We start from the raw sequence: 15,880 nt of genomic DNA, 5'->3' as shown, positions 1-15,880 counted from the left end.
TGTGGGCAGTGAAAGAAAATTATACACCTCCTGTTCACTAAAACCACATCTTGCATTAAAATAAATCCTTATGGCTTATTTCTTAGTAATGTATTTCTACTGGATTTTCTGAGGGACCAGGATGAGTCCTTTCAGCCCACAGACAGCGCTCCCAGGTGGACAAACAGCTGACAGCGGTCCAGTCTGCCAGTGTTTCAGCTCATGTGGATAAAGAAGATCCAGGAAGAGCTGACGAGTCATTTCCCAACTTTAAAGTTCAACTCCGAGTTGGACCACAGTGTTTTTGTGATTTTTATTTTTTTCCCATGAAGGCTATGGACAAATGGTTGTACTACATTTTTAATCAAATAAATAAATTTGTAGTTGTTGGTGTGATTGTGTTACAGTACATATGAAGTGACTGTTTATTTTCCCACAAGACATAAAAACCAAACGGGACACGCTGTTTTCCCAAGTTGCACACCGTTTTATTAACAACTTTTAAGATTATTAAAAAAGAAACGTCACAACGATGATAAGAATGAAATTTTTGAAGAAACTCAGGAATGCCAGGGAAGAGGTGAACTGCAAACTCGTGAAAAAAGTTAAAAAGACACTGCCTGTGAGAGCATAACGATCGGATCAGAACCTCAAAGCAGGATGCAACAAAGCCTGCTTAAGATGTCAGCTGTGTTTGAATGTAGTTAAAACAGGTCGAGTTTGCCATAAAAAGAGGATTTATGTTATGATGGAGCATGAGAAAGTATGGCATGGGAAATGAAACAATCCTTTCCTGTAATATCTTCCATCAAACACCTCCTATAAACATCCGTCAACTCCACACAGAGAAAACTATCACTGTTGGAAATAAAGCTCTGTTGCCTTCTGCTTGACTAAATAAACTCCACACAGGAAAAATAAAATAAAGGTTAAAAACACCATCTCACACTCGCTCTTGGAAGAACGACATCCTGTCAACAACTTTAGGGAGTAAATCCACAAATTAAAACACGAAAAACCTCCATAAATTTCAAAAAGCAACCCAAACCGAGTCAAACGTTCCTCTCACACCTGAGCGAGCAGCAAACAAATACACAGAAACCTGGATTAAACAAAAAGAGAGAATGTGTCTTCTAAAATAGAATCTAAACCTTTTTCCTTCAAAACAAATCACAAAGTGGACTTTCCACAACATAACTCACCCTGGTCGTGAAAAAAAAAAAATCTAAATAAAAGAGAAATAACTACACATTGCTCAACATCACAAATGCACAACTATAAAAGCATCTCAACCATACCATACTGCGGAGCGTCTACAAGCTAACTGCTGGGTTGGGTTTCAACAGAAAGGAGCGACGGGCCTCTCATGCTGGCAACGCTGAAGTTTCTTCAACAAACAAGTCGTGTTTCTTTGTCTCGCTTTGGTCAGTGAAAGAGGAAATGCAGTAGACGGACAAAAGGACAGGAAGTGTTTTTAAGTGTGTTTATAAAAACAATAAAACAACTCTCCCTTCGTCGCTGAATCATGGTTGGATTCCAACACCAAATATAAAAAGATGAAGTCATCAAACTCCACTCGTCAGGCTCCGGGGGAGCGCTGTTGAGCTAGGAGGGTCCCGAGAAAATGCCCCCCAATATGGGGGGAGAGAGATTAAGAGAAGGCAGAGGGGCTCAGGGTGAAACTACGTTCCCACCACCTAAGGCTCCACTTCAGTCAGCTCCTCAGTGTGTTTCTGCAGGTGCAGCATCTGCAACAGATAATTATCACCTGTTGAAGCCATGAGAGACATGCTTCAAACATTTGATTACATTTAGTCCATAGCTATTCACAACAGGCCAACTTAAAACAAACTTTTTAAAATACTGTAATTTCCGGACTATAAGCTGCTACTTTTTTCCACATGCTTTGATCACCGCGGCTTATACAATGCTACAGCTAATTTGTTTTTGTTTTTTTGACGGGCTAATGAGCTTCATGCTGCCAAAACATTTAGCCTCGTCACACCCAGGCGCTCACAGAGCTGCCCAATACACATCTATCTTGAGGGGTGGGTCTTTGTGGCTCAACAGCTATGTTTAAATGCGCAAAATTCTTTGACCGGATTGAAATGTTTTCAGATTAAATAATTCGAATGTATCGTCTACATGGGCACAATCTGTTCACGACGAGCGTTTACATGCAGCGGCTTTTATTCTGAATAGAAGTACTGGCATGCGCAGAGTGGTAAACTCTCCTTAAAAAAAAACACAGAAGAAGCAGTTCTACTTCCAGTTTACTTCTGGGATGAACGTAAACAAACCTGAGCGCCCAAAATGGACCCGCGACAGGTTTTAATGACGGTGGAGACGTTACTGCACTCCCTGACTGAGCTACAGGTGATACAGATCATTTTGAGCTCTTTCTAAGTTTCTAGTAGAAATGTTGTCGCTCACCGACCAGTTTTGCTTCCTCGACATGTTAGCATCTAGCCAGGCGGAAATACGTGAAGTTGACAGGTCGCACAGGCGCAGTCAGGTCAGTTTTCCACAATCAGAAAAAATGATCAGATTAAGTGTTTACATGCACACTGTTCAGATTATGAATCGGCATAAACCACCCGTTTCATTTGGATTACAAATTCATTTGGATCGAGCTGAACCAACAAAGAATAATCCGAACGGGGCGTTTACGTGACACTTTTTTATTCCGAATGGCCGTTTAATTTGATTACTTATGTCCAAATAAAGGTTAAAAAAAATCTGACCAATGAAATTACCGAACAGGTCACAGTGGACCAAAGAAACGGGGAATTGGGGGTAGGGGAGAAGAGAATGGGGGGGAGAGAGTCCGTTCTCTTCTCCCCTACCCAGGGAGGGGGAAACTGTCCACATGCGCAGAGCAAGATTTGCTCAAGCCTGCCAGTGGAGCAGTGTCTAAAAACTCTGCAGAGGAAGATGAAGATAACGATTAATGACTTCCTGGTAGGATACTGTTTTTTTTTAAAACCAGTCATGTTACAGGCACTGTTCAGAAAATAACATTTTCTGTACATATTTGTGTACGTTACCATTACGCATTTAATTAAAAGGTTAAAAATATATATATTTGCGTAAATATCTCAAGTTACAACGTGGACACCTGCGCCTTAGAAACAAGCGCGGCCTATATATGTACAATTGTTTTTGTGTGTGTGGGCGTGGCTTATATTCAGGTGCACTCAATAGTCCAGAAATTACGGTATGTGTAATAACTCATATGTAAGGCTCTATTTATTTTTATCAAAACATAATTATGTAAATTCCTAACACAAAAAGGGCATCTACTGCTGGTACAGCTAAACTAAAAACCCTTCCTGCACATGGAAGAGAAGAAACATTTCCCCACAATTAAAACAAAATTAAATCATGCCCTGAAGCCTCAGTACATTTTTTTTAACCAAATTTCTGAGCGATTTGAAGGTTTCTTTAAGAGAGATGAGACTACATTGAATTACTGCACTTAGTTTAGTGCTTGAATAGCTAATATAAGCTTGGGGTGGGGGGTGTCAAAGATAAAAAATATACCTGTCCCGTTGCTGTAGTCAGGAGCCAAATGTCTGTGATTAAGAGCCATTAGTGAGGGAAATGCTATATAAACTTAACATTCCTGTCTACAGTTTAATATAGTGATCATATTTTCTTGTTGTCTAATTATTATTTTATTTAAGATTTTAATCTCATCGTTGAAATGGTTCCCAGGTTAAAATGGGTGAATAACTTTGACTGCAACAACAAAAGTCCATCAGTAAAGTGAGACTTTCCCTGCTGAAGGTTTAGATACCTGTTTGGGGCTGTTGCGCACACAGAAAAACTCTTCGCAGTTTTTCCAGCGGCACTTGAGCGGCTGGAGGCTGGCACTAGCGTGGTGCTCGATCAGGTGTTGCTGCAGATGCTCCACCATCCCAAAGACCAGCGAGCAGCCGTGCCACTGTCAACACAAAGATTCATAATGGCAACCATGCACAAGCAGGAAGTTACAGGGCGACAAGCTCAAACAGGAAGTGGTGATGGGAAAAGGAATAACACGATTAAACCATGGGCTCTAATGGCAACAGGCTTCACGAATCAGGCAATTGAATACTTCAGGGAGCATCCTTGACTGAACAGGTTACAACTCAAACAAATTGTCATATTTATAGTTTTTAACACCGTATCACAATGAAGCAAGAATGCGTCAAGGTCCATTGTTTGTAAAACTCTGTTTCTTGTTCAGTAACTTAAAAAGACATAAGGTTTCCTATTTTGAAGAATTGATCTTTTAAACACAAGCCAGTCTGCTCTGTCTTACCCAGCAGCGGTGGTTCTGCATCAGGTTCAGCCTGACGGCTCGAACGCTCCCATCATAACATCCTGTGTAGATCTGAAACAAATTAATTTACAATCAATAAGCTATTGTTCCTTACAACCAAAGGACAGCTCAATAAACAGGATTAAATAAGAAAATACCTAAAGTTGTAATTTTATCAATAAGACATTTCTGTATTCACATTTTTTCAAATTATTTGGGCATTCTAGGTTATGAAAGAAATGATCCTCTGTAAGCTGCTGGTGGAGGATTTATATCCGAGCTTTTACCATGTTCTTGAAGACGGTCATACACAACACCATGTCTTTGTGTCCACCGTGCACCTGCAGCAGCTTCTGAGACTACAGACAACAAAGCTCATATTTCAAAACCAGCTGGCTAACACACACTGAACTGGTATTATAAACTATTATTCTGACTATTTGTTTGGGAATGTATACCTGTAGGTCATAGACTCGGACCAGTTTGTCCAGACAGGCGGTCACCATCACTTTCCCCAGGACGGTCACCACGGTAACGGCATGGCTGTGGCCCTTATAAACATGCATTAGCTGCCCCGTCTGATGCACAGCGTGAAAGAATAAAAGTAAAGAACAGTTCTCAGATCAGTTTAAAAAAACTCTAAATATAATAACGTGAACTTACATGGATGTTGTGGGCAAAGACGGAATGATCACTCGATCCACTGAACACAAGATCATTGACCACCTGATGAGAAGCAGAAAATTAAAAAAATTAACTTTAAAAATCTCTTAAAACTTACTAATCTGCTTTACTTTATTATATTTCGGGTTGTTTTTTGACTAAAGCAGACCAATATTTTAAACTTGACTGAATAACAGCTACTGCACAGCCACAGGAAGTGACTTAAATCAGAGTCACATGACTCGTTGAGAGCTCAAACATAATAATCCCTGGCAGGTTTCTACCCATTTGTTCAGATGCTAATTTGTTTTGCCCCAGTAATTCACATATCTAAATCCTCGTTCTGTTTTTCTCCGATTAAGTCCGTTCTAACAGGGCTAAAGCCGAGACGACAGAGCTGACCTACCGTCATGCAGAGAACGCTCTTGGTGTGGCCCTCCAGCGTGCGCAGCAGCAGCCCGTTCTTGGCTGCTCTCACGCTGATCGTGTTGTCATAAGAGCCGACCAGCAGGATCCTCCGGGCTCCCTCCTGTGACGAGGCCAGGCAGCTCACACCACGTGGGCCGTGGCACTCAAACACATCCATCTGCTTGTTGGTCTAAACAATGAATTTGGGGAAAATGATTGTCAACTCAGGCTGGCTGAGCTCATTTCATGATGAATTAGCTGTGATTTATGAGTAAAGAATAACTGTTGCTTCCAAGCTATACAGAATTCCTATTGCAAGTTATAATGAGAAACTGCCTTTTTAAACTTCTCACCCTGAGGTTGAACGACACCACGGTGCCGTTGGCCAGACCAGCGTATAAGGTCTTCCAGCGGCTGTGAAGGCAGAGGACTCGGTCGGTCAAAGAGAAGTGTTGCTCAAATTCTTGTGTCTGTAGAAGAGGTGCAACGTTAGAGAGCAGCAGTCCATGATGCCACTTGGTGTTTTTCTGTGTTTTTACCTTGAGATTGTAGCAGCGGATGGTCTGGTCACTGGAACCAGAATAAAGGCGATAATGCAGGCAAGGAGCTGCTGACACCAGTAAACAGGTCACTTTGGAGTTGTGACCCTCAAACACACCCACACATTTATGACTCTGCAACAAAGTACAAATGAGCAGCTAAAACTTCTGAAACAGCGAAAGTGAAGCAATATTATTGCTCTTCACCCACCACCAGGTCAAAAGCTTTGATGGTTTGATCTCCGGAGCAGGTGTACAGCAGCCCGTTGTGGATCTGGATGGCGTTCACCGCCTCCTGGTGGCCTTCAAACACTCCTTCGGTCAGAATCTCATCCCCAGCGTGATCAGAAAAGGCATCTAAGAAACACAAACACAAATAAATAATGCATACAGCACATAAACAAAAGAATCAACAAGATTAGGCACAGCAAACTACATACTTTACTTAAAAAATAAATAAAAATACAAAAGTCCCCCGCTACTTCGCAATTTGATTTCGCAGACTCGTTATATTGCGGCTTTTCAAAATAAGACGGGACATGACACACAAATGGCTGATTGATGGATGAGCCGCACGATCGGCATGGATTTTTTGTTTATAATACATTGTTTAAAATTATTTAGCACCTGCTGCATCTTTGTGCAGCCCACACTGCAGGATAAACTTCCTGCTGCAGCTTATCAGCTGTTCTCCGTGCAGAGCGAAGAAGTGGGCGTGGCCAAGATTGATCGCCAAGAGCGCTTGCAGGTGGCTGAGAGCAGCCGGAAGCAGAGAGCTGAAATCATGACAATCTGTGCTCTTTTAGAGCGTTTAGAGTTTAGAAACATTGTTTAGAATATTGCAAGAGTGTGGGAAGGGTTTAAAATGCCTTATATATATATATATATATATATATATATATATATATATATATATATAAAGCTTACATTTAAGGCATTTCACAAAATTTCTTATTAAATGATGTGATCGGCCTGTATAATATGGATGATAGCTTGTCTTAAAATCCCAATTTAATTAGAACACTTTGAAAAGAAATATGCAACACAAATTCCATCAGTAAAATAAACCCCATACCCTTAAAAGTTTAATAAAAAGTTCTCAAGATAAACGTACCTGATGAATTCTTGGGCAACGTGATGGAAAATGGTAAATCACTGCAGAAAAAAAAAAAATTCAACCTTTAAGTTCAGTGCAAAGACAGACTGTCGGGTATTACTGACACGTTTTAAACAGAAAATAATTTAATTTCTCTGATTTTTACTGTGAATGCTAAATCAGCATTCTTTCTTGTGGTTTACTTTTTTATTTGGAATTACAAAATGTTGAGCTCGTTTAAAAGATGGGTGCTACGACTTTAGGTTTTTGTAACTTTGATATTTTTCAAAACGTTGAACTTTATTTAAAAATACTTTATCTATACAAATACATTGAGCTCTATTAAGGTCCTTCAAAAACATTGTTCTCTTTAAAATCGACTTCTACTTTTCTTTTTTTGTCTTATGCTAAGTTTAGCTTTTAGCTACTATGCTGCTACTTTTTCCTTTAGCTAGGCTTTTGCTACTTTAAGCTTAGTTAGTCATTTGAAACGTTTACTATGTTTGCTAATTTCAACTTTCCATCCATTTTCTCTGCGGGTTATGGGGAGCTGGTGTCCGTCTCCAGCCGTCACTGTGTGAGGGATGGGGGACATCCTGGTCAGGTTCCAGGGACACGTAGGACAAACAAGCATTCACTCTTCGTAGTTACCAGTGAACCTAATATGCGTGTTTGTTTGTTTGGGAAGAAACCAGAGTATTTGTAGAAAATGCATGCTTGCCCCAGGCCGGGAGGCAATCCTCTGACCTCACTGACAGGCATCAGCTCTAATCACTGCACCACTGTGTCACCCCTATTTTTAACTTGCCTTTTGCTGGTTGTAATTTTAGCTAACCTTTTACAGCTTTTAGCCAGTTCTTTGCTTATGTTAGTTTTTAGCTATACTTCAATTACTTTTTTCTCCTTTTAGCTTTTAGCTATTATTCTGCTTTTCTTAGCTTTAACAACTTAGTTTCAGCTTTTTTTTTTTTTTTTTAGCAAATTTCAACCCCCATTCAGCACTTGACACTGACACAGCCTTTCAACAAAAAAATGCTAATTTTCTAGATAAAGTTTGAACCTAGTGGTGTAAATTTCTACAACATTTAACATCAATGTCTTTTGTATTTTAATAAAGATTTTAAGATAACTAAAGTGGGTGATATATTGGTACCACGTGTGCAGTAGCTGAGTCTCTATATTAAGTAAGCCAAGAGATGAATTATATGTTATAATAGGGATGCAGTTGTGTTTTACAAAGTGCATTAACACTACAAATAATAATTTTTATTTTAAATACAAACCTGACATTAAGAAAATTACCTCAAAAGTTTTTTCTTCAGCTTCTATTAACCTGTAGCTGTTAGGACTGTCGTTTTCATTTGACTTTACCAACTCACCTCTCAGATTTACACAGATCCATGTCACTGGTGGAGGAGACCTCGTTGCAGGCCAGGCTCTGTGGTCCAGGTCTACAGGAGTCTGGGATGAGCCCTGAAGGGGGAGGTGGAAGCAGGCCATCCATCTGATGCTGCTGACATGCTGTGACCTCCATACTTTCCTTTAAATCAGCGTTCGCCGCAGGGTCAGTCATGGGGGCTTGAAGCTCAGTTATCTTTTCAGGAGATTTTTGGTCCTCCTTCACATTCATGGCTTTAAGTGGTAAACTGAGCATCTTCTTGTTGTCATCTGTATTCATGTTCATCTCTCTGTCGTCTGTGGGCTGACTGGAGGTACTGACCTGAGAGCCCCCACTAGGTCTCCTGCGCTGTCGCAGCCATCTTGGCTTTGCGGTTTCTTCCACCATCTCAGAGTCACTACTCTCAGGCTGCTCTGTCCCTTGAGCCTTTTTCAACACCTTCCTCTTCTTCAGCTTCCTCACTCGCTTCTCGTTTCTCATTTCTAAAGGCGCGGCGAGCGTATTAAAGACTGTGGGGGAGGACACTGACTGGTTGTCCGCACAGTCAACAATGCTCCCAACCTCAGAAGCTTTCCTGCTGAAAGGCTTCACGAAGCCTTTGGCATCTGGTAGTGAGCTGCTGCAGTTCCTCAGGGCTTCAATAGACGTTTCTGTCATTTCAACCTTTGCAGGAAATTTATCTTTGCACTCTGCTGGTTCCACACAGTTAGCTTGTGAAGGCTCAAGTTTTACTGCAGGAGAGGGCTGAAGGTTACAGGCAGGATCTGCAAAAAGTTTCAAACACAGCAGTCAGTGACTAGTACATCAAATAATGACGAATGCACTGGTGGTGCTGATGTCAAGTTGCTGCAGTTGTCTAGTACAAGCAGAACTAGACACTGATCCATTTTGCTCTGAGTGATGTCACCTGAAGAAGCTGGAGCGACGGGCAGCTCTGGAGTTGTACTATGAGCACAGAGGGTCATAAAGTTGAAAGTGCCCTGCTCTGAGCTGACATGGATTGGGGACTGGGGCTCCTCCTTGATAACTACAGACAACGGAAGGCTGGAGAAGGGAAGGGAGCCGCTTTCTGTGCCATGATGAGGACTGGAAATAACAGTGTCCAAACCAGAGGAGGGCATGACTGATGGCTCAGTTTCCCATGAATCCATCTTTTCTTCTTTTAGCTTGACCTGAGGTGCTTCCATACTTGTACCTAAAAAAACACAACTTCATTTCAAAGTTCAACACGCACCACAATACTGAAGTATGGATTCTGGTAGCTACAACAATAAATAATTATGGTCAAGTTTCCTAAAACAATATATACCTTGAATTCCTTTAAGTAACTCAATTCGCTGGTTTCTCAGTGTGCCCATCTCAACAGTAATCTGATAAAAACAAAGATTTAAGTGACCTTTTATGAGTTTAAATATTTCTGGTTGTAAAAAGGTTATTTAACCATGTTAATGATGTTATTATATACCTTACAAACAGTATTTAAAAGAAATATTTTTCATATAATGGGGATCAATTGTTTAATGGTATACCTGCTGTTTAAGCACCATAAGTCGCTGCACCTTCATGTAGGCAACGTCCAGCGCCGCCCGGGCCTGGATCAAGCTCGTGTCAACATTCTGCAAGGACCGATTCAGCTCCTCCTCCTTCAGTGACACTGTAAGCAGCTGGTCGATTTGTAAACGCTCTGGAACAAAATAAAAAAAAAAAACAACATTTGAGAATTCAGTGACAGTAAACACAGTGTGAAAATCTATTCATATTTTTTGGGGGGGACTTGAGCCACAAACCTCTTTTGGATTTTAGTTTTCTTCTTTTACTGTTGTGTTCCAGACAAGATGTCTCTGTGTTGGGAACATCCTAAAAACCAGAGGTAAAAGTAATAATTGTACATTTTGCTCATTTAAAATGTTTCCAAAAAAAGAAAGTGAAAACTCGTTTCTCAAACTCACCTTGGCTGCCCTTCTCCTCTTTCCTGTTCCCTGACCATCGTTCTGCTCCGTTTCTGAGCTGCTGTCGCCAAGCGCTGAATCAGACCTCTGGAGAACTTTCATGGCTGTAGACGTTAGTTTCTCTGGATGCTTCTGCACTTTGCTCTCTGGTTGACACTGATGGTCTTTTTTGTCTGGGGCAGATAAGGAACTGGGAGAATCTGAAGTCCTCAGCTGCTCTGAACTGAGAGGTTCTCTCTGCGCTGTCTCCTCTGCAGTCAAAGATGCAAACGGGGGATGAGTCAATGCTGGTGCGAAGCTGCTCTCAGACAAGGAGCGCTTTCGGGAGGTGCCCTGGGCAGAGACGTCCATCAAAGACTCCCATTGAAAACCTTCTAGAAGGGGTATTTCATCCTCCTCTTGGCTCTGGCTCTCCTGCTCACATGGCACCATCTCTATACCAAACCTGAAGAGCAGACAAAACGAGGACTTTTGAAACAAAAAGAACGACGGTAAGACGTTCAACTCTAAGCTCAATATCTCACCTCGGCATGCCTTTTCCCTTGTCTTGCTTCTTTTTAACTTCCTGGTACACCTGATCCCAGTTCACGTTGCGGCCCGAGCCAGATGAACTGATGAGCTGCCGTACAGTTGGTTTGAGACCAAAGTCCTTTTCCGTGTCACTTCTGCGTGACTCGCTTAGATTGCGTACCCGTCTGGCAATGTTGAGGTTTGGCTCGTGGGTGGCTGTTTTGCTCTTGGAGCTGATGTGTTTAGTGAGATCACGTTTTAAGACAGTGGGAAGGTCAAGTTTGGATAAAGTTAAAATGTTTGTCCCAGACACTGTGTTGGAGGTGTCGCTCTCTGAGCTGTGCCCTGCCTCTGTGACCTGCATGGCCTCATGTGGAACCACCGAGGGTTGTTTCTCCTCTTTCTTACTTTCTTCTTGGTGGTTTCCAACAGATTCTGCAGCCTCTGAGCTCTCTGTGGTAGAGGTGATGATTTGCAGTGCAGACTTTTCTGTCCTGTGTGTAACAGGTGATGGTGGTTTAGCTGAATTGTGACAACAGCTTTTTTCTTTGTTTGCTTCAGTTTGATTGTGCCCCTGTTCCCTTTGCTGCTCCTCCTTGGGAAGTGTCACTTTCCCCCTGTTGTAAACTGAGCTACTCAAAGAGTCCCTCTGTTCCGAAACAATCTGTCTGGATATGTTGGGTGATCCTGGTAGGTGCCTTTCCTGCTTTGACTGAAGGGACCGAACAGATTCTTTGGGTCCACGTTGATTTCCAGTTGATTTTGCCAGTGGTAGATCTTCACTGCAAGCCTTGTTGTGCTGAGTTCCACTTCTGGCACCAGACAAAGAAGAATTAAACCATTTCTTGTTTGCCTTTTGACTGGAGGGGACAGATGTAGAGTTTAGGCTCCCACCTATCTGAGAACTGTTTCCTTTAGTGCTGTTATCACTTCTATGACTGAGATTAGATTTTGTCATTGTTTGATGCCTCACTTTGTCTTCCTCACTAAGTCTACTTGAGATGAAGCGCCCTTGTTCATTCCCAGGTTGGGAGTTCCTGTTAGAGCCAATGACTTCGTGCTTTTGGGGTTTAGGAGCTTTGTGATGCTTCTCAGATGTATTTGGATGAGTATCACTATGCATTCCAGGAGTGACTGAATAGGGTGTCCAACGACAGCTTTTGTCTAGCTTTGTATTGCTACCAAAAGTCTTCTTACTACTATTGAGGTCTGTTTCCGTCACCTCACTTTGAAGCCCTGCTTCCTGCAGACTACCTTTGTTGTTCCCTGTACCTTGAAACTGGTTAAAAGCCTGGGAATAAGAACCGGACGGAGTCTGAAATAAATGAGGTCCTAGGAAACCCTTGTGCTGGGCCTTTTGAGCATACCGGGAAATATTGTTTTGGCCATATAGTCCATAACTACTTCCTTCACTGCTGAGCCAAGGCAGTCGACTTTGCTGATTGCCATCATATGCACCATAGCCCCAAGTCTTGTTACTTCGCCCTATTTGGCTTTCATTTCTTCTACCCAGAAACTCATTGGATGCCCATTTCTGGAAGTTGGGAGGCTCCTGAGCATGCCAAGTGGCACTCTTCCCCTCTTTGTTGTTATGGTTCCAAGGTCTTGCCTCTTCTGCGCTGACATTATAATAATTGCTCCTGTGCCAAGACCTGTGCTGACTTGAACCCTGCAAAGGTGGCTGCAACACATTTTTTAGCTGGTACCGCTCCTTAACTTCCTTTAGTCTTTGCTCAAACTTCTCTTTCTTCTTTTGTTCTTCTTCTTCTTTTGCTAGCTTTGCAGCCAACGCTTCCTTTTCTTTTCTACAAAAGAAAAACCAAACATTGTAGAGTTCATCTCTGATATTATACCATCCTAATGGCAAAATATTTATTCACAAAGACCAGCATTTTGGCTGTTTGGCAATCATTTGATGAAGGCGTTAATTTAAGCCCGCATCTGTTGGAACTCTGCATTTGTAGGCATGATTTTTTTTAGCCTACACGCCTGACATATGACTCCAGCCAGCGCTCAGTGTGAAGCTGCGACTAAAAGGAGCCTGTGAGCACCTCTGAGCAAAATATGACTATACATGGTATATGTAGACACAAACAACATCTTGGACGGTTTTAACAATGTGTGCATTTTTGTTAAGAAACAAAGCATGTGTTTATTATTTAATAAAATAAATATTGTTCCTTTCAATACTTTGGACTGAAACTGAACTTTCTATTAAAGGGCTGAAACTTGCCTATCTTTTTTTGCTTAAAGCAAATTTGAGAGCTAATTTTCCAATAGAATAAGATAAAAGGACTTGCCTTATCTGTTCGTTTCTCTTTTCTACCAGGTCCACCAAGGACTGGTCAAAGTAGTCTTCGTCGTGGTTGTGCCAAGCTTGATGTTTATCAGCAGTCTCCACATTCTGTTTGTGCGTGGGGCTGGAGATGTGGCTGGCATATTCAGTCAGGCTTCCAACTTTCACCTTACACACTCTGCACTCGTGTCCGCAGTCCCTGGGGAGAGAGGGCGAGAGCGGACGTTCGATCGTTCCTTCTGGCATGGTTGTGATCTCGGCTGTTTTGGTTTTCCTGTTTAAAGAGTCCACAACAACACGCGCTGGTTCTACTTTCTCTCAAGGTGGAGAAAAATTCAGGAAAGGAGAATACTTAACAATCCTTAAAACAAATCCGAATCGTCTTTGTCACAGATCAGGAGGTGTCTAACTTAGAAATTTATCTTGCTAAAAAATTTAAAAAAAAAAGTTTAAAAATATATCATCCTGATCTTGTTTCTTTCTTTCTCAGCAGACCATAAGTGGCAGGGCGAGGACAGGAGGAGCAGCCCTGCTGGACCCTGCAGCTGTTCAGGTCCAGCACGCAGCACAGCGCTGGGTGTGGAGGGAAGAGTGGCCAGCGCCCCCAGCTTAGTTTGTCTTCATGATGGTGTCCGCTGCGCACTGACACTCTACAGAAGGCTGTGTCTGTATTTGACCTCTCTCTGTGCTCCAACAGCCGAAACCCAGCCCCCGCCCCTACGACAGCATGTGTTCTCAGAACAGGCTTCCAGATCCGGACAGCCCACTCGAAACCAGAGTGCAGCTGCTCACATTTAGCTGTGGAGGCCATCTTGAACTGGGTTCCCTCCAAAAGTAAATTAGATGTAGACGTACATTTTATGATTACTTCCTGCATGTTTTATTACAATATGTGTGACAGCATAAAATATTAAACTATAAATTATTCAACTTGTACACATGTACGTGAACTTAATTTAGGACAGAGTATTATTATGAGATCTTACACCCTTGGCTGAAACTACACTTACAACAGCTTCTACTCAGATTACCAGACCTACTCCTGACTACAGCTTGAAAATATACTATTTTTACATTTCATGCTCACACAAAATCACAGTAACTTCACAACAGTTCAGACCTTGAATACTTTACTTCAGATTCTCACATTTCAGCAACAGGATACAACAGTAATCTACCCGGGAGTCACGGGCCTTCAAACGGTCACGCCTGTTGTTTCGGAGAGATTGTGTCTAAATATATAAGCTGCAGTTGAGACAGCTGCCCAAATATCCACTTGCCCCATATCTGCAGACATGAATGTGTGCTCACATGCCTTGGACAAAAAATAGACCTAGACAAACTCTTGAGAGGAAATCCCTCAAACCTCTCCCATGTATGCAGTCCCATGATTCTGAAAGGTCAGTAGTTTTGTTGGCTACTTCTTAATTTCATTTTTGAAACTCTGTCATGGCACGTCACCATTTTATGACCACTCGTGCAGTTGGCAAGCCTCACAAAGATACAGTTACTCATTTCTTACATTTGTCAGCTGTATTTATTGGGAAAATAATGTGCTTTGTAAATAAGCACAGTTAAAATTTGAAGGCCTACCATTCCTTGAAGGAATGCATATGGACCGGTACTACCCGTTTTAGTCTAAGATCATCTTGTGTTGTTTTGGTCAAACCTTGAAAAGAACATTTTGCACAAACTCACGCAATGTTGCAAGATCCCGTGAAATGTGTTAGAGCTTAAAGTTTTGATTAAAGATGACTCTCAGCTCCTATTTTGCAACATTCAAATCAATATCTGTCGTATTGATCGAGTTGTAGCAGCTAAGATCAATAACTTGTGCCAGCCATCTTGAACTGGTTGTCTCTTAAAAGTTAATGAGTCGTACATGTACATCTAATACTATCCATCCAATATCTTTACCCGCTTCTTCCTTTTCAGGTCACGGGGGTCACTAGTGCCCATGTCCAGCCATCACTCTGAGAGAGGCGGGGGACACCCTGGACAGGTCTCCAGTCCATCACAGGGACACATAAAGACAAACGAGACAAACAACCATTTACTCTCTCTCTCACCTAGGGACAATTTAGTTACCAAACAGCCTAACATGCATGGTTTTGGTCTGTGGGAGGAAACTGGCGTACCTGGGGAAAACCCATGCATGCATGGAGATAACATGCAAACTCCACCCAGAAAGGCCCCCCCGGCCAGGATTTGAACTGGGACAACCGGCTCGCTGAGAGTCAGCAGCTCTACCAACTGAGCCACCGTGCTCATCTATACTATTAAAAGTTCAATTTAAGTCCATCCAGTGGTTCATGACATAATTTGCTAACACACAGACAGAGTTGACCTCAAATACTTAATAATAAAATTGTAAACAAAGATCCTGCACAGTCCGGTAATGCTCTAAATATGTGTTGGGGTTGACTCCAAAAGTAAAACAGATGTAGAAAAGACATTCTATGAATACTTTCTGCACATTTCATTAAAATGTGTCTGACAGCAAGCTATTATAAACTATATTAATCAACTTGTACCCAAGTTGAACTTAATGTAGGACAGTCAGAGTATTATTATAAGATCTTTCACCCTTGGCTAAAACTACTCTTAACTACACTTAAAACAGCTTTAATTCAGATTACCAGACAACTCTAAAATATACTATTTTTGTATTTCATGCTCACACCAAAGCACAGTAACTTCACAACAGTTCAGACCTTGAATACTTTACTTCAGAT

At 41.7% G+C, this 15,880-nt stretch overlaps 1 protein-coding gene across 1 annotated transcript; it reads right to left on the bottom strand.

The window, feature by feature from the left end:
* Nucleotides 1–445: 445 nt before the first annotated feature.
* znf106a (zinc finger protein 106a) lies at nucleotides 446–13,809 on the bottom strand. The gene is made up of 19 exons (XM_037694934.1): nucleotides 13,150–13,809; nucleotides 10,864–12,654; nucleotides 10,340–10,784; nucleotides 10,178–10,247; nucleotides 9,920–10,074; nucleotides 9,700–9,760; nucleotides 9,298–9,585; nucleotides 8,371–9,154; nucleotides 7,010–7,050; nucleotides 6,107–6,252; nucleotides 5,896–6,030; nucleotides 5,710–5,826; nucleotides 5,355–5,546; nucleotides 4,949–5,011; nucleotides 4,744–4,863; nucleotides 4,573–4,644; nucleotides 4,286–4,357; nucleotides 3,779–3,925; nucleotides 446–1,727 (listed from the first exon to the last, which is right to left on the bottom strand). Exons 1-19 carry the CDS (start codon nucleotides 13,389–13,391, stop codon nucleotides 1,677–1,679), a joined length of 4,992 nt encoding a protein of 1,663 aa, XP_037550862.1. The 5' UTR covers nucleotides 13,392–13,809; the 3' UTR covers nucleotides 446–1,676.
* Nucleotides 13,810–15,880: the final 2,071 nt, after the last annotated feature.

The sequence above is a fragment of the Nematolebias whitei genome, chromosome 21 (genome assembly GCF_014905685.2).
Source record: "Nematolebias whitei isolate Nwh7 chromosome 21, NemWhi1, whole genome shotgun sequence".
Taxonomy (NCBI): Eukaryota; Metazoa; Chordata; class Actinopteri; order Cyprinodontiformes; family Rivulidae; genus Nematolebias; species Nematolebias whitei.
This window is presented reverse-complemented; position numbering and strand designations above follow the sequence as displayed.

Coding starts and splice junctions, on each gene's coding strand:
- znf106a (XM_037694934.1), bottom strand. CDS start 13,391: ATGCCAGAAGGAACGATCGAACGTCCGCTCTCGCCCTCTCTCCCCAGG. Junction 9,586..9,699: donor GTTACTTAAAGGAATTCAAG/GTATATATTGTT, acceptor GTGTTTTTTTAG/GTACAAGTATGGAAGCACCT. Junction 7,051..8,370: donor GATCTGTGTAAATCTGAGAG/GTGAGTTGGTAA, acceptor TTTTTTCTGCAG/TGATTTACCATTTTCCATCA.